The sequence below is a fragment of the Rhinolophus hipposideros genome, assembly GCF_964194185.1.
Source record: "Rhinolophus hipposideros genome assembly, chromosome: 7".
In the NCBI taxonomy this organism is placed as follows: domain Eukaryota; kingdom Metazoa; phylum Chordata; class Mammalia; order Chiroptera; family Rhinolophidae; genus Rhinolophus; species Rhinolophus hipposideros.
Window position 1 is genome coordinate 37932626 of NC_138053.1, and position 24685 is coordinate 37957310.

At 32.4% G+C, this 24685-nt stretch overlaps 1 protein-coding gene across 1 annotated transcript in view; it reads left to right on the forward strand.

The window, feature by feature from the left end:
* The window catches only part of KIAA0825, a 360830-nt gene that overhangs the window by 52278 nt on the left and 283867 nt on the right, over positions 1–24685 (forward strand). Inside the window, exons 4-6 of the mRNA XM_081054478.1 lie at positions 673–841; positions 3844–4513; positions 5524–5586. Of these exons, the coding sequence (XP_080910604.1) occupies positions 673–841; positions 3844–4513; positions 5524–5586 (902 nt within the window). The remainder of the gene's footprint in view (positions 1–672; positions 842–3843; positions 4514–5523; positions 5587–24685) is intronic.

A 24685-nucleotide genomic window follows, 5' to 3' on the forward strand; every position in this document is an offset into this window, starting at 1 on the left:
AAATTTTATCACTCAAAGATAATTGCTATTAACATTTTGTTTCATTTCCTTCTAGTCTTTTTTTATGTGAAATTTTTAGTATGTTTTTGTTTTTTGGAGTGGAGGGTGATGGCAGGAAAAGATACTTAGCTGTAGTAACAGTGTATATACAGCATATATCTTTTACAACTTTTAAAATCACAAACTCTTTGTATCTACTTTGTGACTTCTTGATAATATTCCATTGATTGAAGTTTTCAATAAATTTATATAGTCATTTACCTATTAGTCTATAATGTGCGTGTCTGGTCTTCAGTCATCAAGAGTATTTTTATCTCTGCCTTTTCATCCATTGTCTGTCACGAGGACTATTATTTCATCACATCTATACTTGATTTTTTTAAAAACACATAAGAATTTTGAATTTATCTCCAAGCAGCTAGATATCTTATATTGCCTCTATTGCATTTGAAATGAAACTTCCAGAAGATTTGAACTTACAGTTTCAATTATGAATGAAAATGTATAGTATGTATTATTATTTTCATATCATATGAATGTTTTATAATTTTGTAACTTGTATGCAACCAGGCAACCAGGTACCACATAAACATTTCAGGGCCTATGTTATTATGACATGGAGCTATTACCTACTTTCTACCAAAATAATTTTCTTTTTTTTTTTTTTTGTAGCATAGAACACTGCATTAAAGAAATACAGTCTGAAGTTAACAAACAATGTCCAGATGTGCAGCTGCTAACAACAACTGACTGTTTTGAATGGCTAAATAATTATAACTATTATTCAGCTAAGTCACCATCTACTTCCCATGGAGATTTGATAAAATTTCTCAAAACACTGGTAAAAAATAAAAAAGAATATTTGCTTCATAGTGGAGTGGGATGGGCAAACAAGGAATACAATTCATTCAATTTCTATATGTAAATATTTATTTTAATGACCATATTAGTGTGCCATATCTAGGGGTTGTGGTTTCTGTTTTGTTTTATTTCTATAACCCCAATAGAATCCAGTGAGCTGTTTGTTTTATTTTTTCTATAACATTTATCAATAAAAATGAAGCTTTATATAAGTGGAGATTAAACATAATTCCTGGGTGATTTGTAATGTGACATACACGACAAAGTGTATTGATATGTACCACAATTGTCTACTAGAAAAGTTCATATTTGTTACATCTTGTGTCCCCTGACAACTACTCATTTTCTCTGTGCTCATTATTAAGTACAATAAGATCGCCATCAATTGCATCTATTAAGAAACCTTGTCTATCATCCCCTTCATCCCCAGCCTGCAGGCATGTCTAGTTCTTTTCAATCAGGGCTGCAGTTCATACAAGACTAATGTTAACTGATGGCAAATTATTACATTGGTCATTTCTTGATACTAACCACCCTCCATATTAAATAAGTTTTTGTAGCCTTCAATAAGAACAGTTATTTTATTACTCCTATATCTGCAATGGTGGTTAGCTTGCAAAAACAGTTTCCCAGAGAAACAGCACAAGTGTTAGAAAGCACTATTTCTGTAGTTATGGTTTTGATTTAATTTAGGGGAAAAAAGGGCACCGTTTTTGTCTAAACATCAAACATTGACTAAGGCAGATGTGGAAAATATCTTGAGGTTGTAGATGGCTTAGGATGACAGAATCAGATGAAAATAGTTTTGGGCTGTTATTATTGCAGATGTCTCTTTAATGTTTACAAAGTAAAAGGAGGAAGAGAAAGGACGACTATGTGCCCTGAAGCCTTATTCTTTCAAGAAAATCCTCTCACCCATTATCTCTTGAAGGTGGAGCCTTGAAGAATAAATATGGATATAGTTATTCCTTTAATTTCTATTAAGAGCCATGTGTATTGAATTTCATTAATATTGATATAATAATGCGTTCTCATTTAATTAAAAGCAAAAACTTTTAATTATCTTTTAATCTGTCACGCATAAGTCATTCTCTATTCACTGCAGGGCAAAAAGGCCGCCTTAGTTTTGCTCAAATTCATTAGACTGATAGGCTTGTTTGAGACCTAGGTTTTTTACATCATTGATCATGTTATTTTATTTTGAGGAAAGAACCACATTAAAACAGATCCAGATTAAAGTGACCTTATTATCAAGTTTTTACAGGCTAAAATTGTCAATTTTGACAGCATTTTTCATGCATCTATTTTTTCCCATAGAATATTTTTCATTTATTAATTAGCTAGCTGTTTAAATTAAAAATAAAAAAGGTCCTCATTATGGCAATTATCCAGAAGTTATTTTCAAAATTTACCAATCATATTAAACACATATTTCAAACCTCTGTAAACTATTATACTTTGCTTGATCAAATATTTACAGTTACTGGCTTATTTAAAGAAGCCCAAGTTTGAGGCATTAATATGTCTCATTTGCTTTATAGAATTTACTATCCTACTGATGTCCTGGACTCGAAGGACATTTCTTTTACGGAAATATCAAAAGAACTAAATAAGGGAGAAGAGAGAAGCTCCAGAAAGGTCACTGCACTTTGCGGCTCTCTAGAGTGTAGTAGATTGAATGAGGACAAGGAGAATAAGGCCACCTATGCATTTTGGGTTCTGTCCTTTGTTGTATGTGACGTTTAGAAAGGAACTTAAACATGCTGCACTTTAGTGTCCTTATCTGTGCATTGGGTTTTAAAATATATATGTCACAGAGTTTTCATTAGGAATAAGCTGGAGACTGTATGGAAAAGTGCATTTTATGTAATAAAATACTATATAGATATAGTGGATGTTGTTTTTTACAGATAGAACACTAAATTAGATATTGCAATGTGTAGAATGACTGAAAGCAAATTCCTGGAATTTGTCTAGGCATTGTTCATAGTTCTGAATCAGACATAATTCCTGTGGTATCTTTGTCAGTAAAAAATTTCAAAGCCAGCCTAATTTTATGCCACTTGAACCTTGCTTCCATTTTTCTCGTTACCAACTTGTTGCTACCTAGAGAATGTAAACTAATTTCAGTATTAGCTGAAATAGACATAAATTGGAAAGTCAGTATGTAAGGGGAATGTGTGCGTGTAAAATTCAAAGTCCAAAAGAACGTAATTTTTTTGTCCATTTACTTACTATTCATAATTATACCTACCATTGTTTTCTGTCAGCATGGAAAGTAAAAAGGAATAATTTCATATCTTTTGGGAAATGATTTCAGAGAGTTCCCCCGCCCCCCCTCATTTTGAGTTAGTTATTTCTTTGGAGAGAACTAAATATTCTGATTAATTTCCAAAGTAAAATATTTCTTAACATGGCCCTCAGAAAGGAATTTAAATGAAAGTTAAAGTCTTTAAATGTGTTAAATTTTATTTCTATGGATGGCAGCTATTAGTAACCTCTAGGCACATACTATATTTAAAGGTCTCCATTCTGTATTTCATTTGAGGGTCTATAATAATAAATATACTCATTCAGACATGAAAATTATCTACCAGGAATTAATTAGGGCATGATATTGAATTTATCTTTTCTTAGAAATAGATTTTAATTGATGTTTTACTATAGATTTTTATTTAGAATTTTTAAGGTCCAGTTTTTATACAACCTAAGTTATATCAGGGGTAGGTAGCAATGAGGGCTAAAAACTGTATGTCTAAAAATCTGATTGAAAATATAGTTCATCACCTGGGCTTTGCAAGATTTAACAGATCATAAAATCAACATTCTAAAATGTCTGAATTGATTAAATTTCAAATGCAAAAAAAAGTGTTGAAGAGCATCAGAGTACTGATTCCAATTTGAAATGAATAAAATTGTGCAGGAATCATTTTTTTCCTTATAATGAATCACATTTCTAACGTTATAATTTACTTTTATTAGCAAGATTTGTTGAAGAATGAACAAAATCAAGAAGAAATGATATTGGATTTACTTTGGAGCCTCTCCTGTCAGAACAGCGTTTCATTTCCATCAACACTAAGTGGAACATCTTTCCATTTCCTCTCTAGGACCTCTCTTCATTCTGTTGAAGATCATTCCTCTATGGATGTAAAGTCTATATGGGATGATATAAGACTACATCTTCGACGCTTCTTAGTGAGCAACTTACAAAACCATAATGAAATAAACAATTCACAGCAAAAAATTTTGTTGAAAAATCAGTGCATACAACAGCTCTTGTTTCTTTATCCAGAATCCGAAGTTGTAAGCAAGTATCAAAACATACAGAATAAACTGTTGGTTACACTTCTGCAGAATCGCTTTCCTTCTTATAGCAGAGAATCAAATTTAGACATAATGGTCCGTGGATACCAAAGTACAATGCTTAAGTTATACTCAATGATAAAAGAGGATTTTAACATGCTGTGTGAAATTTTAGCTCCATCCTCAATAGTGAAATTCATTAAAGAAACTTACCTGGATACTGTTACGGAAGAAATGGCAAAATTTCTTGAAAATTTTTGTGAGCTGCAGTTCAAAGAAAGTGCTGTCGGTGTGGTTAAAACAAGCAAGATCTCCAGCAGGCATAGAGGAGCAGTGCATGCTTTGGGTTAGTGATTTTTTAAAATTTCTGTTGGGTTTAACTTAAACCTTTTGATATCTTTAATTTTCTTACATTTTTCTATTTGGTTAAACCTAATTGCAAACTTGAAAATAAATGTGATGAAATTTTGTAGTACACATTTCTCTTATGCATTCCTTTTTCTGTAAGTATAGTAATAGAAGTGTTTTCTTTCCTGTTAAACTATTAAAGGTAATGGAAATGTAAGTCAAAAATATTGCCGATAGGAGTTTTGGTTTTTTTGATTGCATAAATTATTCAGTGAAACTGTGTGTGTATATCCATACACATATAAACACACGCATATATTCAGTTATATTTATATATATAAAATGGAAAATTATAATTTTAACACATTGTATCTTCCAAAGCTGAAGTATTTATTAAGTAAAAAGAATGTTGAAAATTTGTTGAAATTTGCATTAACTAAAATTGGAAGATTAAAATTAAAATGTTTTAGTCAGCCAATTCCAAAGAGCTATTATAAAATGCTAATTGTAAAATTCTATATTCTAATTGGTTATAGAAGCATAGCATTTTAACTATAGCTGATTTTAAAAGTTCCTTTAATATTTTTTCTATAAATTTATATAAATAAAAGATGATCTGAAAATCCCTAATTTTATTCAAAAGAAAAAAGAAAAAGGAAAGAAATTATTGTGATGTAAACTATTTCCTATCATCATTTTAATTTCCCACCAATGGAGAAAAAATAAGGTAAAAAAGTATAATTATTTTGAAACTTATGATTAGTCGTGTTTTTGCATGAAACTTTGAGGTATATTTCTAAATCGGTTCATAAAACTATACTTTTTAAGTGTTTAAAAATTATTTGGTAAATTGCTATCTTTGAATTTATGATTGCTTTATAAAAATTTCCATAGGTCACTATATTTTCACTTACCTTCCTTAATAAAATGCCAGAATACCAAATTACTCTGATATATGAATTTGCAAATAATGTAATGTTTTCTCTTAAAAATTTTATTTTCCTCCAGAAGCTGTGTCACATCACAGAACAGAGCTGCATCAGCCAATTTTAGGTTATGGCAGAACACAAAGTAGGTTAATTTAGGAACATTATAATTTTGCTCAAAGCTAAATTTTGCTCAAAGCTAACAATTTTTCGTTTTAATTGTTAATACATAAATTTTAAATACGTTACATGAGTGTACTGATTTTCTCAAATTTTTATGTCCTCTAAAAAATTTCTTACTTATAAAGTGTTTTCAATATGAAAGTTTTATATGTGCTAAATATAGTTTACGGAAGAAAAGATCCATATGGTTGAAAATATGTGTAAGTCGCTATGGAGTCTTTAGAACTTATATTGAGGTGTTTTCCCATTCGTGAGAGAAAACTACATGTGTCTTTAACACCAAGATTTGAAACATTTTCCCCAAGTCCAGGTTTACTGATCTTTCTCAAACTCCTTTATCTGAACTTTGGTATAAATGACTTGTTAAATGAGTGGGTTTCACATGTCGGGCACCATACTAAGTATATCACATTACTTATTATCCTAATTTCATAAACAAAGAAGGAAGCTTAGATTAATTTGAGTCAGGATTCATATAGCAGTCTTTAAGTCTCCAAGAACCATATTCTCAATCACTATGCTATTGGACCTTTCTTTTTTGAAAGTGTAGAATTAAATGCATATCACTTGTAAAAGAAATTTCAAACAGTACTGTTTGAGGGGGCTACCTGAAAATCAATTTAGTTCAGCTCTATTGAGCACCTACCATAAGCAAGTCATTTAGCAGACCAAGTTTAAGGTAAGGGAAAGAAAACTAAATGAGTAATTGCTTCTGACGCTGTATGAAAACTGCTAAACTACTGTGTTTCCCCGAATATAAGACCTAGACAGACAATCAGGTCTAATGTGTCTTCTGGAGCAAAAATTAATGTAAGACCTGGTATTATATTGTATTGTATTACATTACATTACATTACATTACATTACATTATATTATATCATATTATATTATAAGACTGGGTGTTATATTAATTTTTGCTCCAAAAGATGCATTAGAGCTGATTGTCCAGTAGGTCTTATTTTCGGGGAAACACAGTAACTCCAATTGATCAACATTATTTTCTAATATTTGACCCAATGACCAAATTTTATTTATTAAGGAAATACTGGTTAAGATGAGCAAAAGTAATAATTTATATTTATTAATAAAAATTACAATAATTTATATTCCTATTTGAAAAAAATCGAGATTGGCTTCAGTGGGTTGTATGTTATATTATCTTTAGTGTATGTCTATAGCTTATGCTTACCAAGTCTTCTGTATTTTGCCTGAAACTGTAAAAAAGGCATTCCTTAAGTAACAATAGCTAACATTTATTGGGTCAGTCATTGATGTGCATTATCTCATTTAATCCTTCATTATCTCATCTGATCCACCCAACAAGGTAAGTACCATTATTATCATCTGTATTGTACAGTGAGGAAACTAAGGCATAGAGGTATTAAGTAATTTATTCATGGTTATAGAGTGAAACCAGAATTCAGACTCAGGTCTGACTCCAGAATCCTTCCTCTGTGACAGTGCTCTACTGCCTGAAAGAACAGGATGGAAATAGCTCATTCCATTAAAAACACTGCTCTGAATCCTCTGTATGGTGACTCTACTTTAGTGTAGTCATTGTTTTACTTTTCTGTAAACTATTCCATACTCTTCTTATGTGGAGACTACATAATGCTAATTTGAAAGGTTTTGCTTGTAATTCCTATTTTGTGATCTGTTGCTATATCTTAAGCAGGCCTTGCATATATGCTAGTCTTTTTGTTTCCAACTTCACTGAGATATAATGAACATCTAACATTATGTAAGTTTAAGATATGCAGTGTGTTAATTTAATATACTTAAAGATTGGGAAATGATTACCACTGTAGCATTAGCTACTATCTCAGTCACATCATATAATTAGCGTTACTTCTTAGTGGTGAGAACATTTAAGATTTGCTCTCTTAACAACTTTCAAGTACTCATATGTAACATATTATTGCTAACTATAATCACAATGCTGTGCATTTGATTCTGAGAATTTACTCATCTTCTAACTGGAAGTTTATACCCTCTAATCAATATCTCTTCTTTTTTCCCCATTCCTTTTCCCCTGGTAATCACCATAATACTCTCTGGTTCTACAAGTTCAGTTTTATTAAATTTCACATATAAATGATAGTATACAGTATTTGCCTTTCTCTGTCTGTCTTATTTCACTTACTGTAATACCTTCAAGTTCCGTCCATGTTGTTGCAATTAGCAGGATTTCCTTCTCGTAGTTGAATAATATTCCTCTGTGTGTGTGTATGTGAGTGTGTGTCTTGCACATCTTTACCCATTCATCTGTAGATGGACACTTAGGTTGTTTCTATATTTTGGCATGTATAGCCTTTATTATGTTGAGGTATATTTCTTTTATATTCATCTTGTCGAGAGTTTCTATCATGAAAGTATGTTGAATTTTGTCAAATGCTTTTTCTGCATCTATAGAGTTGATCCTATGATTTTTATCTTTCATTCTATTAATGTGGTGTATCACATTTATCGACTTGCATACTCGTATGTTGAACCATCCTTGCATCCCAGGGATAAATCTGGCTTGATCATGTTGTATGATCCTTTTAATGTGTTGTTGAATTCAGTCTGTTAATATTTTGTTGAGAATTTCTGCACCTGTGTTCTTGAGGGATATTGTTCTGTAATTTTCTTTTACTGTAGTTTTCTTATCTGACTCTGATATCCGGGTAATGCTGGCCTCTTAAATGAGTTTTGGAGTGTTTCCTCCTGTTCAATTTTCTGAAAGAGTTTGTGAGTCTAATGTGCTAATGTCCTGTCTGTTCACGTGTGTATCTATGATGTTCTCAATGAGCTAAGACAATTTGCACCTAACGAATCTTTATTTGCCTCTGATTTTTCTAGTAAATTGAGAATTGGTTGTTCTTCCCTGAATAATCTGTAAATTATCTATACAGATGTATAAACATATGTATGTTTATACTTATGTTTATAATATATATATAGAGAGAGAATAATTACTTGAGCATCAAAAATAACAATTACTGCTTATTATTTTGTCTAAGGCTTTACATGTGAGTTCATTTAATCTCCTGAACAACCCTTCATATTATTCATGTTTTAAATATGAGAAAACTAAGACTCATAATGGTAAATATTTTCCAAGGCTACACAGTTAATCACAGAAAGGGGATTTTTCTGTTTGCAGTTATTTGGTATATTATCGTGATATGCCACTAAATTCCATGGCAAAAAAATGTTTAAGGCACTATGATAATTAGCATAAAAAATAATTTTACAAGCACTTTCACACTTTCTTTTTTGATTCTAACATTTCTGTGTTCTAGTCCATTCAGTGTTTTTGCTTTTCATTTTTATTGACAATGATTCATAACTGACTCATGATTGTTTGTGCTTATTAACTCAGAAACTAACTAGAGGCAGTTTCTGTGCTATTTTATATTATTTTACCAGCCTGTTTTCTGGTGGTGGTGTTCACCTGGGCACCCCAGAGTGAGTTTCACCTGCAACCATGTAGCTGGGTATTGATTCAGGCTCTCCTGTACGTGTATTTAAAATATGGTGACAGTCTATCTAACCATTGTCCTGTGACAAAGGACCATAGAGACTTAATTTTATTTATATATAAGCTTATCCCTTGGTTTCAGTTACACATCTTGGCATTGGATGGTAACTGTTTTTCTCCTTTATATTCGTATGATTTTGAATGCTTTATTTCTTTGGAAGCATGTGCTATTTTAATATTATAATACATTTAAAAGTGTGTAGTTTGTATATTTTATTATTTGAAGAAAATAATGAAATGATGTTAGTATAAATATTATAGAATCTTGTGATTTGGTGATCTATCCTTAAGAACAATATTATTTTTATAGATACCCTTTTTACAAAGTTTCAAGAATAATTTAAGAACCAAAACTTGCTCAGCAACTCTGATCTTGCTGATCTGTATTTTTATGAGCTTCTCTAATAATTGTTGAGGAAAAATTTTTAAAGGTGTCTGCTATAATATTTTGTTTTTTTTCTTTTTAATTTAGTTTATAAGGCCTTAAAGTCAAAATAAACAGCTTTCAAAAGGCTATAAATTGCATTTAGGACTTTGATTATAATCTGATCTGTCATTATCTGGGAAGTCATATCCATATTTGCATATGTCCAGGTATCACTTATGTGCCATTCTTATAACATTCTTTTATGTCTATATTTTGAGTGATTAAGTGATCAAATTACTTTTACTTTTAAAATTAGATTTAAGAAAGGTTGCTATTACATTTCTCAATGCTTGAAAAAGAGAGTATTGTTTATGTGTAGTAAATTTCACTTAAATAAATCCTCTGTATTTTAATATGAAATGATGTAATTAGGGGATTTCACTCATAGGATAAGTTTCATGGTTCCCTGTATATTTTATCCTGACTTTTTTTTTTTTTGAGGGTATTGTTAGCTTGAAAGGGAAAGACTTAAGAGAATATGATACATGCCTTTGAATATTTGGAAGGTCTAAAAATCTGCAGTGGGTGGAGGGTTGAAACTGAGTGGCCTCTAAAGCCCCTTTCCTTTCACAGCTCCTTGCTATTTTTGTTTAAGGAAGATTGGGGTGGGAGGAAATGGAATCCCTCTAGGGATGAAAAGATCTTTAAGGGTAAAGAGAGCTCCCAAACCAAAATAAAGGTAGAATTCTTGACTAGGGAGGCACAGATCACAACTGGAAAGTAGGCTCCTCAAAAGTCACTCTCTCTCTCTCCTACTCCTCAAGTAGCTCTGACTACCTGAGTGATGATCTCAAGGAAAGGTGAAGAAGTATACTGAGGCCAGCATGCAAAATGCATACAAAGAGAAGCATTTGTATGAGAGAGATCAAGCCTCCTAGAAGGACCACCACATCTCTTCACCCTGTTGTGCTCCTGAGACAGAAGATCTTTAGATTGCTGATGAAAATTATGCTTGTCACTAATAGAAGCTGGAATTTCAAGTAGTACAAAACAGTAATTGGGGGAAAAATTCATGAAAGTTATATCTTTATTCAGTTAGCACCGATTATTTTAAAATGATAATATAGTTCCAGGGCTTTTTCTGTACCATTGTTGAAAATACTAATTGTTGATTAGTTCTTGCACCCCACACTATTTTATCATAATTGCTATATTTGAGTGAAATACTGGGTGCATTGCTTGTTTACGATTACTTTAGTTGCAGAAAGTGAAAAGTGCACTTGATGGGGAGTCAAGGGTTCTGGACCAGAATCTTCCACCTCCTTGTTTTGTAACTTCAGATAAGTCATTTAACTTTTTTGAATTTTTATAATAAGGTGAAAGGGATAGAGTAGGTAATTTCTAAGTCCTTTTTACTCTAAACTTTTTCTGACTTTGTAAGTGACATTGAAATCATTCTACAACTGGATTTTATGCCTACAATTTGTCACTGGAAAGTGCCACATTTATTTTCTCTACTGACAGTACAGATGTATTAACTGGCTAAGCATGTGGCTTTGTATGCCACAGTAGCAGTTTCTAAAGCCTACTTTAGATGTTTATCTGTGTGATTTTTCTTCCCCAAGTGAAACTTGAAAATAATAATATCAAAACTGCCCACCTCCTGTGGTTGCATTTTATGAGAGTGGGAGGGTGAGGATGGAGGTGGGTGATTAAGCAAAAACAGGAAGTGGAGTTTCTCCTTTCAGCTTACATCTGAAGCTATTCCTAGTAATTCATTTCTGGGTTTCCCCTTTGATCACACAACCAAGTGTTTTTGTTTTGTTTTGTTTTCTTTTTTAGTTTCTATTTTTATTTTTAATTTTTTGCAGGAGCATTTTTAATCAGATAATTGAAAATTAAGATCACAGGCAAGAACTGGAAATGCAATTATTCTGTATTGTTGATTGAAAAGAAATCCATAGGCCTTTTCCTGGCATGTGTTTAAAGCCGGCAAGTCAGGGATTTAATAACGACTTATGTTTTGGCCTAAGGAAGAACCAGCCTCATTTCTGGTAGGCATGGACAGTACGTTTTCTCAAAAAGTGTATCTGGACCCATACAAATCCCTGTACAAGCACAAAAGGAAAGCCTCAGAATTAGGCCTGTACAGCATGGATCTTGTCCTAAGAGTCTGCTGATAAGAATTTCACAAACCATACTATGATGAAATAGTCATACATGGTAAATGTTTGTAAATAATTTGTTTTGTTTTCAGCATGTAAAGAAAGTGAAAAGTGATGGTTTGGGTTTTAGCATAATTGATGCTAAAGCCTTACGTCCTGCCAGTTCTGGTACATGGCATGCTCAGTGCCTTCTTGAGGCTTCTCTTAGAGTATGCTAGGATGACCATGCCATCAGCAGAGAGAAGGGGCTTGTCTTCCCTTTTTCTGAACCAGGAAGGTAGGTGTTCTCCATTCAGTCAGATTCCTTTTTGTACTGTCGATCCCTCCATAGTAGAAGTGTACAAGGTGAGCCATCTGAGTGAGGGTAAAAGTTAGAACTGTTTGTTTTTATTTCATCCTTTATAGAGGAAGCAGGACAGGACAATTCTTTATGCCATTTAAGATAGTGTTTTCTGTGTTAAAAGTCATTTCTGGTCATTCTGATTCTTGAGTTTTGATAAGGCAGAAATAGCTTAGGGTTTATTTTGCTGGAAATACTTAACGTATATACTTTGTAAAAGGTGATCCTTAGAACATGGAATTCAACATTCATGTTCATTGATATTTTCCCATTGATCATCTTCATTTTTTTATTATCTATTTACAAATACACAAAGCATTTATATAATAGATACTGTTTTTGAAGTGCTTTTTATTCGCCATGCACCATGCTAAGCACTTTTTGTTGTAGTATACCATTTGATTCTTGCAACATCTCTGAGAAGTTGGATTTTATCTCTATTTTCAAGATACAGAAACTGAGGTTGGACAAATGAAGTAGCTTGCCCAAAGTCTTACTGCTAGGAAGTATCTTGGCTGGGAGTCACATCCTTCCTGAATTGAGACCAAGCCTATTCTCTAAACTACTGTGACTTTCAGTCTTTTGCTAAATGAATTTACTTGTAAGACATAGAATCATTTTATAATTTGAAGAGTAATTCCCATTTTCGACCCGGACCTTGATTTTTGTGTTGGACTTTCTGGAATAGGACTTTCTAGATTTTTTGTGTTGGACTTTCTGAAACAAACAAACAAACAAATAAACAAATAAATTTATCTGTATATAAAATTAAACAAACTTGAATTTTGGAAGGAACTATGACAGTAATAGAGTGCAACACTACATCACTGGATTTTTCTGTTTGGGAAAGATTTGGAAAGAAAAAAACCCTCAAGCTTTGCATATTAATACATAAAAAGGAAAATAGTAATGTTAATTTTTTATTTAATATTAAAAAGTATCTAGATAGAGACTCTTATTTTTATTCCTAGAGATGCAAGTAAGCTGCTGTAGCCAGTAAGCAACATTTAAGCTTTTAGTAATATATTAAGAAATGAAAATAATTGCAAAAAAATCATTGAAAAGTTTAGAATAAAATTATTCTGAAAGTGAATGGATTTACTTGTTAGAGTTAAGCAGAAAGTAACTGAGTACTGAAATAGTTGAAGCAATTATTGCCAGGTTTGAGATCCTTTTTATAATTAATTAGTAACACCATTATGTTTGCAAGATACTTCCACATTTTTGTTTTTTTCCATTTGACGTATGTTTGCAGTATTACCGCTCTGAAAGTAGGCAGTGCAGCAATTCCAGTTCTTGTTTTATGGGTGTAAAAAACAAAGGCATTTTGGCTGGTTAACAAATCAAGTTTGAGACAGAACTAAGAATAGAAGTATCTTTCCACTGTACCTCAATGCCCCATAAGAAAGTAAAAGTCTGACATTAGAATGTTCTTTCCCTAAAAAATTGATGGTGTTTTTAAGTTCTTCCTATGAAAGGTTGTATAATCTGTGAAAATTATTTATTTGATTAAAAACTATGAGAAAAATGACTGAATGTATATGTGCATGAGAGGAGGGTTTATGTTATGTGTTTGGGTCCATATGTAGTATTATACATGTGCAGGAATACCTTTATTTACCTAAAACATATTTTCTGCTACTTGGATTCTATTTTTCTGACCCAGTTATTCACCATTAAATGTTCCGAGCCTACTGAATCTTTGTTCTAAAGACAGTAGGGCAACAAAGTTGGAAAGTATATTTCGTAAGCAAGAAAGTGGATGCATTTAATTTTAGCAATATGTTTGCTTCCATGCAGCAACAATTAGCAAAATGCTAAATTGCATTCAATTATCTACTTCCTCCCTCCTTAGAACACCTGTGTGTTCTTCCTAAGGGTGAAGAGAATATTTCACTTGCTACATCCTCTAATTATGACATTCAAATACTAAGGATGGTAGATAAAAACAGGACTCAGTTTGATTTCACAGGAGGAGACATAGGTCAGTTTGAGATTTATATGCCTTATGTACCATTCAACATTTTTTAAAACTGAAAACTAAACAAAAAACAAATGATTAAAATACTGATTTTAAAATCTTTTTTTAACTTGGAAAAGAAATTGTCTAATTAACAATAAAAGTAATATATTAAGAAATGAAAAAATTGCAAAAACTCATTGAAAGGCTTAGAATAAAATTATTCTGAAAGTGAATGGATTTACTTTGCAACTCTTCTATACTGAACATAGAATGTGGACAAGTAATATACATGGGCTGTTGTAAGCCAGAAATTCATCTTGTGTAGAAAGTGAGTTGCTAAGTCACTATGGAACCTTACTGAAACTTTTCTGAATTCTCCTTTCCATTGTTAAAATTATTTGTTATTCTATATCTTGATTTATGAATGTAATAATAAGTGTGAATTCTTAGTTCTGTTGTTTTATATGAAAACTTTTACAGGTTTGTGCATTTATAGGTCATGAATCCCTAAATTCTCATTTAACACCTGGTCATTTTCCAGTGGACTATTAATAATGTTGAATATTGCTTAATTAACATTTTTTCTCATGTTCTCAGAAAATGTAATAAATGATTTCTGGTTATTATACTATTAATCAGTTATTAGTACCCAATATATTTTTTTCATAAGTGTTCAAGAAAAAAGTTTAATAAGCAAACAAACACTGATAAGATTCCTTCAAAAATGGAATCTTTTTAACTGGAGTCTGAGAATTTTAATGGTTGATTCTGCACTGCAACTTTCTTTATTATGAAAATCAACTTGGAAAATGTCCATTATGATATAACTTTTTCATTGTCATTACTTATATATAAGTATGAATATTTTTGACCATCAGTGTCATATCTGTGAAGTCAGATATTTGGTATAAAACATTATCTTCTGCCTCAAACTAGTTGCCATTTAACAGCTCCACCTATTATTTTGAACTTAGGAGAAATCTGTCTTTAACACTTTGGACTGTTCAGATTCTTTATCTGAAGCAGCATTTTCTAAGTATGAACTGATCTCTGCACAGGGATTTATACAGGAGAAACTGCTGGTGGCTTTGAGAGTTACACCAATCAATCGCCCACACATGGAAATGAAAATAATCCTCAGCTTAGGGTAAAATAATGGATTTCCAGTCAGAAATACTTTTTCCTTTGTCATTCTTAAAGTTGAATTTTTATTCTTTGTGTTTATGTATTTTTTTAATTTGCTTCTAGTCTTACCAAAACATTTGTAAGAACTTTGATGGTTGAGCTATCTGAATGGAGATCTAAAATTGCACATGTAAGGAAATGAAAAATTATTTAAAGTGATGTACAGTATATTGCCTTAATCTAAAGGAAAACTTACCAGTGTCTATTTTTGAAATTTTTCAACTTTGAGTAAACATATAAAACCCTTCTCTATTATTTAAATAAGTGTAGTTTACCCTGTTACTATGTTAATCTCTCCCATGAAAGAACAATAGGCAGTACTGTTATCAGGTAAATGCTAGTGAGAGATGAGAATCTAATAACGATTTTATAAAAGACTAAATAATTTGAATTTTTTTATATTTTAGATGTCTGTAACATGATAAACTGAGCTGATTTTAGAACAACTGGCATTGTTTGTCCTCCAAGGTAGAAATTACTTTAAGTTTAAAATTCAGTATTAACATTTCTATTAGCAAAAAATAACAGTGCTAATTATTATAATAACTACTGGAGTAGACACCGAGGTTTGAGAAATAACTTATCCTGAAAAGAAGAGAAATTGCCTCCAAATCTTATGATGATAATTGTCAGAGAAAGTTAAATTATAAAATTGTTTTATAGTGCCTTCCTATATATTTTTTCTAAACCGTACTGAAATAAATTATAATCATAATTTTTAATGTTCTTTTTTGTAGCACAATAAAACCGTGATCCTTCAGCTATTTGAAGAGGGTGTAGTTTTAATGGACATTTTTCTTATTGTTTTTCTTAATCATGGTTACAAAAGCTGTAAGGTTCATGGTTATTGGTACATGGGTCTAGTTAGTGAAGCCTGGACCCTGAAGGGAAATAGGAAGATGCAGCAATCACAGCCCTTTAAGATTTAATAGCGAAGATCTAATGTGGAATCAGGATGTGAAAATGAGAAAAATCCTTGCTTGACTTTATAGACAAGATATTACTGCATATATTTGATTGTAGCTTTATGTTCAGTGAGTCCCTCTAAAGAGACTTGTGTTGTCTCATTATTTGGATTAAACATATGCTAATTTATATAAGCTTTCTATGTTTATAGATAAGTGCTAATCTTGTGCTTTGCCTTATTTCTGTGACATACGACAACAAAATATAAAGCAGTTAGAGGTATTTGAGTTGCAAAGTATACATACTTTCTTGACATTTATAACTATATCTAAAAACAACTACCAAACACTAAATTTGGTGAGGTCACTCAGTTACTAACCAATGTGAGTTTGTTTTTTATTTCTCGTTAAATTTTGATCATGTGCCAAGGTTTCTGGGACACAGAAAGGAAACTAGAAATCAGACAGATGTTTAAAAACATTAAATACCCTGATAAGGTTTGCATCCTTATGGTTTTCTCTGCTATCCTGATAGTTCTTTAAGGCTCTGTCATTTTCAATCAGCAGAGAGTACATGTGATCAGTTTATCTGATAAACTTGTCAATGCCTTTGAAGCAGGATTCCCCAACCTATTCAATTCTGAGCCCCCTGCTTCATTTCAAGCATCATCTTGATAAGACAGAGCTATGTCACAGGCATCTGTGTATAGCCAGCTCAGTCTACAACTAATTTGTGCAGGAAAAAATTAAATCAGGAGGTAAATTATTTCATGATTGCTCATTCCCAACAGAGTTGGGCATCATTCTGAAGAAAATATCAAATAATTGGTTTCAGGCCGTGTCAGACACATGCAATTCCCTTCTCTAATGGCTGTGTGTGGGAGCACCAGGCCTCAGGGGTCAGCAAAGAACTGGAAATAGCTTAGTGCCAGGCATGGCAATAGAGAGACAGAGCACATAGGAAATGAAGTGGCAATAAGTGCAATCCATAGGGGAAATGTGCTTCACTTGGAGTTTAATATATCGGTTCAGAATCTGGCAGGAAGCCATGCAACAATTGTTTACCTTTTTGTCAGCATCTGCATCTGTTCTGTTTTGTAAACAGCACTTAACTCGCAGTCAGTAAATGGTGGAATCAATAACAACTGTTAAGGGATTTCCTTACCACCCCCCTCCTTTTTTTTATATTCTATAACAAATGCACACCACAAACAATGTTTGCCTTAGATTAACAAGGAACAGACATTAACAGGGTCAAAGGGATTTGGTCGGGAACATTTTATAGCTTCTTAGGTTTACAGTAATTATATCTGTGTGATTTGAATGTATTTTGTAACCTATCCAAATTAAACTGTTAAAAAAAAATGCTAGCAAGCAGTAATGAAGATGATTTTTTATAATTATCTTAAGTACTGTGTGTAGAAAACTGCTGGCACTGTTTATAATAATTTAGTTCTGTGCAATATTGTATATTACAGCTGCTATGCAGAAATATTAAGTTTCCTTTTGCAGTTTTAGGATGTTAGTGATTATATTCAGCCGTACTAATTATTTTAAACATACAGTTATTAAAAAAAAATTACACACCACAGTGAGACATAAAAAAGGCTCTATCTTGTGACTAGTGCTTATAAAACAAACTATATCATTAGTAAATGCAGAAGAAAGAATAACACTACTTTTAAGTTCACTGCCTTCAGGGAGCTGAGCAGATGAACACTGTCATAAATGCAGGATTGTTACAGTAGTTATGGCATCACTTAACAGTGAATATCTCCAGGATCAGAGGATCACATTATTGCTAATGGGATTTATGCATGCATCTCCCCATGTACTACTTTGAAAATTCACTCCTTAAAATTTCTCTGTACACAATTGCTAAGCTGCCTTGTTTTCACTTTATTAAACTACTTCATATCTCATTTAACCCAAACCTAATTTTGTTTTCTTCTGTTTTTAACTTATATAATAAGCATTAAATCTTGGGCTTTTCTATTAATTTTTCTGAACGTCTGACTTCTTTGAATCTTTCATTGGATTACTGTCAACCACAAATAAAATTTGGGTCACTTAGTTAAGATTTACGTTCTCCTCTCTTTTTTTTAATTTTTAATTTTTTTTATTTTATACCTCTAAGTGTTTGATATGAATTTCTCCATTTTCTTGATACTTGTTTTGCTGTTGCACTTACCTAAATTATTTTGACCAACAGTTTTTGATAGTTTGTCATATCTTTTATTAAATATATTTATTTAGAGATAAGAATTTGGAAATGTAGGTAATATCTTTCTTACTCCTCCTCTTAAGACAAGAAAGTGGTTTGGCTTAATCTTCTTGATTGTGCATGCTATTCATTAATTTGGCATTCTATCACTGTGTATGATATTAATTCATGATAATATACATACAACCACAGGTTATATGTACATTGTAAGTTCATCGTTGTAACTTAGAGTATATAGATTTGGGTGCTTTTATATCATCTGAATCATAATCCAGGTTTCATAAATTTGTACTTCGAACACATTTATTTGAATGGAGTACAGCATGTTTTCAGGCTTAGAAACTAGAGAAGTTGCCTTTTGCAAGTGTACATTCTATCCTAAAATAGAGAACCTACCTTATTAATCCATTCCATTATGACATTTACATGATTCAGCAAAAATGAAATAATATTTAACACTATTACGTGCTCTGATCTATAAATATAAAGAAAAATGTATTTTAATAGAAAGGTGTGTCTCTAGATTAGAATCTGCCATTGAAAACCATAGACAAAATTTAAAAGTCAGCTTTCACTTTTTGTAGTTATTTTGTTTACCGAGAAAAATGGTCATGTTACCAAATATCTTCCTATAAATTTAAGAATATAAAAATGAAAGACTTTAGCCTCCATTGTTGGTTCGTTGCTTCTTTAATATCTACTTGATGGAAATTAATATATCTTTTGCCATCTCATGTTAAATATTTTAAATCATACACTAATCTTTTAATATGCAAGTTTAAAACTTATGATTGAAATTGTCATACCGAAGGTCAAAATGTTCAAGTTTCATAGTTTCTAAAATAATCAAAATGACTATCTTGCATGTGTGTTAGCATTAAAATGAACTATCTCTAGCAGAACTTGAAAAATTGTAGTGGTTGTCATGTCCTGGCCGAGTTTGTAAGGCACTCTTGGGGTGATGGGTGTTGACTACGGATCATTAGCTAATTAAAAAAAAAATTGATTGTTAAAGGTATCTCTTTGTTGTATTAGGTGAAGGCAATAATCATTATTCCCTAAGCAAAGGGAAAATTAAGTGCTAATTAGCAGGTTATGAAGTGTGCGATAGTAGAGCATAAGCAGTGTTTTCCCATGGGCAGCAAATGCTATTTGGGGACAATAAAGTCAACAAATTGATTGCTGATAACTAATTGTATTTTTCAAACCCCTCAAAGTAATACCCTGTTTCTCCGAAAATAAGACCTAGCTGGACAATCATCTCTAATGCGTCTTTTGGACAAAAATTATAATATTCTATTATATAAGACCTGATCTTATATTGTATTATATAAGAATGTAATATATTCTAATATATAACATATCTAATATATATTACATATATTCTAATACTATACAAGATATCTAATATATTTTAATATATACGACTATACATTATAGTAAAAGAAGACCAGGTCTTATATTAATTTTTGCTCCAAAAGACGCATTAGAGCTGACTGTCCGGCTTGGTCTTATTTTCAGGGAAACACGGTATTAAATGTCATGAGGTTACTCAATACCATAACAAAGTTTCTGTATTAAAATCTTAACTTGTAATAAAACTTGAAGTTTCTGCTAAATTATTTTAGAATTTATCTTATGCATGATTATTTACATGTAGTATGCTTATTTTTAATTAGAACTTTTCCTTTCAGATCTTGAGGTCTCTAGTCATAGTTTTTATTTTTGTGTTTATTATTTAAGATATGTCTTTGAAAAAAGATAAATGTAGCCCTATTTACACTAATTTTAAAAGAATTTGCATGTAAGTAGCCTTCATAGTCATAAGATAAAAATTGCTTAGTTATCTGTGTTTTCATTTTGAGGCATCTAATCTTTATTGGTAATGTGGTGGAACAGACATATTGCATGTTTAATTATTATGCCATAACTTAGATTTGATATGGAAAATAGGCTTTTAGGATATTTTAGTTGGTATCTCCATGAAATAAAGGGTTGAGTATTGAGATTAACTTTTTAATATCACGTGGACATATTTTTAAAAGTTAACTTTGATTTGTAATAGATAATTCTAAAAAGGCAGCCTCTGTTAATATAGATTTGTGATTTCTCAGAGAAAGAACAGATTTGTGCTTTTTTATTTTCAATAGTTAGAATTTACACACTAAGATAAAATCTGGTCTTCGTCTTTAATCACTCATAAAAATAAGATTGTTCATCTAATATCACTTTGGAATCACTCATGCTACTTTGTGATAAAAACAAAGGAATACATACAGCTGCTTCCCCAATAGATCACATCTAGCCGTGCAGCTTCCAAGTAAATTCCAAGCCTATAAGTCTCAGTTTGGCAAACTGGAAATCTTGGCTCTCCAAACAACTGTAAATGGCATGTTTCCAATCCTTTTACTTGGTGTGCATGCATAAAAGCAAACTCAGAGGATGATTAAAGAGAGGGACTGGATAACTTTCCCTCCAGTTTATTATCCATGTCCCTCTACTCATTTGAGGCAAGGACCATAGGACAACCCTTAGCCTTATGTGAAATTCCCATTTATTGCCCAAACTTACTTCTTTTCTGTTATTTGTAACCAAATACCTTGGAGAAATATGATCTTATCAATAAATGTTTTTTTCAAGATATCTTAAGGGTCTGATAATATTCTCTTTATATCAGTTATTAAAGTTAGAGCAATTTGCAAACTGAGCTAAGTGAGCTCTTTCTCCCTTAGGTTCCTTTGAATTTTAGGTACAAGTTTATTGTCGTAGTCCTTTGACACAGCCTGGAATCTTAGGCATCTCCCACAGCTGCCCTCACAGGGCCCCGCCACTTTGGATTAATGGTGAGAAGTGTGGCTCTGACACGTCTAGCTCCCTGGAAGATGCCAAAGGTAGGAGAAAGCAGTGTGGAGTCTTCCTCATTAGGAAGATACCCATATTTGCTTCTCAAGTAGCAGGAATTTCCTTCTGAACCCATAGGAGAAATCAGACATTCTTAATTGAGTTTCTTTAAAGACAACCAAGAAGGGAAAGAGGAATGCTTAAGGCTCAAGAGCAAGAGCTTAGAAACAGGAATCAGACCCTCAGGGAGTGGAGTGTGAGTGCCTTGGGAAGAGCTAGAGCAGAGGTGAGACATTCCTGTAAAGGACCTTAAGGTGAGGGCATGCATCCTGATTTGCAGGGCAAGGGGGTCACACAAGGGGCCTTCCCAGTTAAAGAAGAAAACTAAGTTCTATGGTCACGAAATGGGAGGTGGCTCCACTTCCAATATGAACACAAGGAGCATTTCTGGAGCCCTGGTTTGCTTTTGTTTGTTCCGGAAATAATATAAATTTGTGAAAATGCAAGCTTTATGAAAGCCTTGAATATGTTTCCTCGTATTAACAAGGGGAAAGAAATGATAAAATTGAGAATGTTTAGATTGTTCATGAAAATGGTGTGGGAAACTCATTCGTCATTTAGGAGATTATGCAAAGAGGGCCAGATTTACATTGGGGATGGGAAGAAAGAGAAATACTGAGATTTAAAAAATATATTAAAGTATTTTTACTTTTTGTAGTTTCCTTAGTGCACAATTAGACATGTGAAGTTACGCTAAATCATATATTTCATAAACTTTATGAATCTGAAAGTTTTTCTAGGGCACATTGGTAGATTTTTATGTTAAATATTTAAGATCTGAAATAAAATGAAAATAAAGTGATCCACTGCTACAACTGCATTTTGTTAGGAGTGATTTCACTACTTATAAAATTATCAGAGTAATAAATTTCATTATAAAATTAACACATCAAGTATATATATTAAGGAGAAAGTAAAGCCCTCACATGTCCTTCCCTCCATTCCCAATCCCTGGGATCACCACTCTTATTTATACTTTGTTGACTAGTCTAGAATTTTTAATGCACATATAAGAATTAATATATAAATCTGTATTTTTAAAAATGAGATCAAACTAGACATATTGTTCTGCAGTGTGCTTTTTTCATTAATATTTCATGACCTCCTCCCATGTCAGCGCAATCTGGTATGACATTCTTTTCGGCAGTGCCATGACATTCTATAATATAGATGTAGTAGCATAATTTATTTGCATATGGCTAAATTTAAATTGATCTTATCAGATTGTTCACTCACTGGATTTAGAAAAATCTTAACTTGTTTCTTCCCAAAAGCAATACATGCCTACTGTTACAGAAATACACACACACACACACACACACACGCGTGTGTGTGTGTGTGTGTGTACCTATTTTATAATAAGTGTATAATATAAAAATTGTTAGGTCTCTTTCATTCAGTCTACCCTTAATCCTAAATTAAAACTTGTTAATGGTTTGGCATGTACCCTTCCACACTTATGTATGTGCATGTACTATATAGCTACTTTCTAATTCCTCTGCAATTGTCCAAAAGTTACTATATCACGGACCTCTTTTGTATCAATATGTACAAAATGACCTGCATTACTCTTTTTACAGACTGCAAGATATTGTGCTGTATGATTATATCATTAATTATTTAATTAACTAACTCTTATTGATAGACGTTAGGATTTTCACAGTTTCTTTTCTTTGAACACTTGTGTGAGAGTATCTTTGCCACAAGTGATATTCCTGGGCCAAAGTTACATTAATTTAAAATTTGATATGTGAACTCAGATTGCCCTCGAAGACCAATATACTCACTGGGTTTTAAATACAAATATTCATAAGCATGAATATCTGGATTGATGCGTGTTTTCATTTAGACATCAATTATTATTTTTTTTAAGTATTAAAATGCTTGTATTCGCCTGCCTCCTTCAGGACTATCAAGGCTATTGCTTTCTTGTCAGATATCCTCTCATTGCTGAAAAACAAAAAAACAAAAAAACAAAAAAATACAAGGCCTGGACGAAGGGATGGAGTGAAGGAGAGGAAGTTAATGCTCAGTGCCTTGTAGTTATTAAGAGCTTTGGAGCCAGACAAACTTGGCTTTGCATTCCAGCTTTGCCACTTGGCAGTTATGTGGTCTTTGGTAGGTTGCTTGCCTTCCAGGAGTGGCAGTCGTTTAATCTATAAGATGAAATGATAATAAGACCTACCTCATAGTGTGTAAGTATTAATATAGATATTAGACATAGTGTGGCACAAACTAAGCACTTGATTATATCATTATTTAAAACATACATGTATACATATATACATATACATATATAATGTTAAACTGACAAGGTGACTTGCCATCATATACTAATGTGGTGTTCCTACACATCACTATATGACAAAGGATTGCATATTTGTTATTTTTAAATCAAATTCTCATTGAATATTTCATTTTATCTTTAAAATGCTTCATATAATATCTCACTTATCTGTGGAATCTAAAGAAATGAAGAAACAAAACAGAAACAGACTCATAGATATAGAGAACAAACTGATGGTTACCAGATGGGAGGGGGTTGGAGGGCAGGGTGAAAAAGGTTAAGGGATTAAGGTGTACAAATTGGCAGTTACAAAATAGTTACAGGGATGTAAAATACAGCATGGAGAATATAGTCAATAATATTGTAATAACTGTAGTGCCAGGTGAGTACTGGACCAGTGAGGGATTATTTCATAAGTTATACAAATGTTTGACCACTATGCCGTACACCTGAAACTAATATAAAATAATATTGAATGTCAACTGGAATTGAAAAAAAAAGAAAGACAGCAAAACTTTCTAGGAATCAAAAAAAAATGCTTCCTATAATGTCCTGAAAATTGGTGTATTCACTTTTTTTTTCAATTTGAACAATAGTCACAAAGTAAGAGTAAATGAAAATAATAGCTGTATCTGGAGATCTTCTTTGTGTATCCTCATGACTCTGACCCTCACTGTGTATGAATGACTTCCTGATTTAGCTCCAGCCCTGATCCCACCCCGGAGCTTCATGCTTCTAGAGCTAAATGACGGCTCATTTGGTCCCTTGGATGTTCCACAGGGATTTCAAATGCAGCATGGATAAACCAGAACTCATTATTCCCTTGATCCCTGCTCCTCTACTCTAGTACAAGTTAATGCCACTAATAATCTCTCAAGCAGAAACTCTAACTCATTCTCCCTCTTTGCCCCCTCCCCCTCCTCACCATCAAAAGGATCACCAGAATTCTTTATTTTGCCTCACCACCTAAACATTTCCAAGTCTATCTCCTCCTCTCCATTCCTGCTTTCAAGGTGCGATTTAGGTCATTATTACCTCTCATTTGGACTGTTAAAATAGTTGTGTTCTAAAATTGGATTCCTTGCCCTTGTTCGTACTTGCCTCTAAAGAATCTGCCAAACACACACCATTGCCCTGTTTAAAGCTCTTCAGTGACTCCTCATCACTGTCAGCAGAAAGCCCTGGCTTACTTCGTTTTAG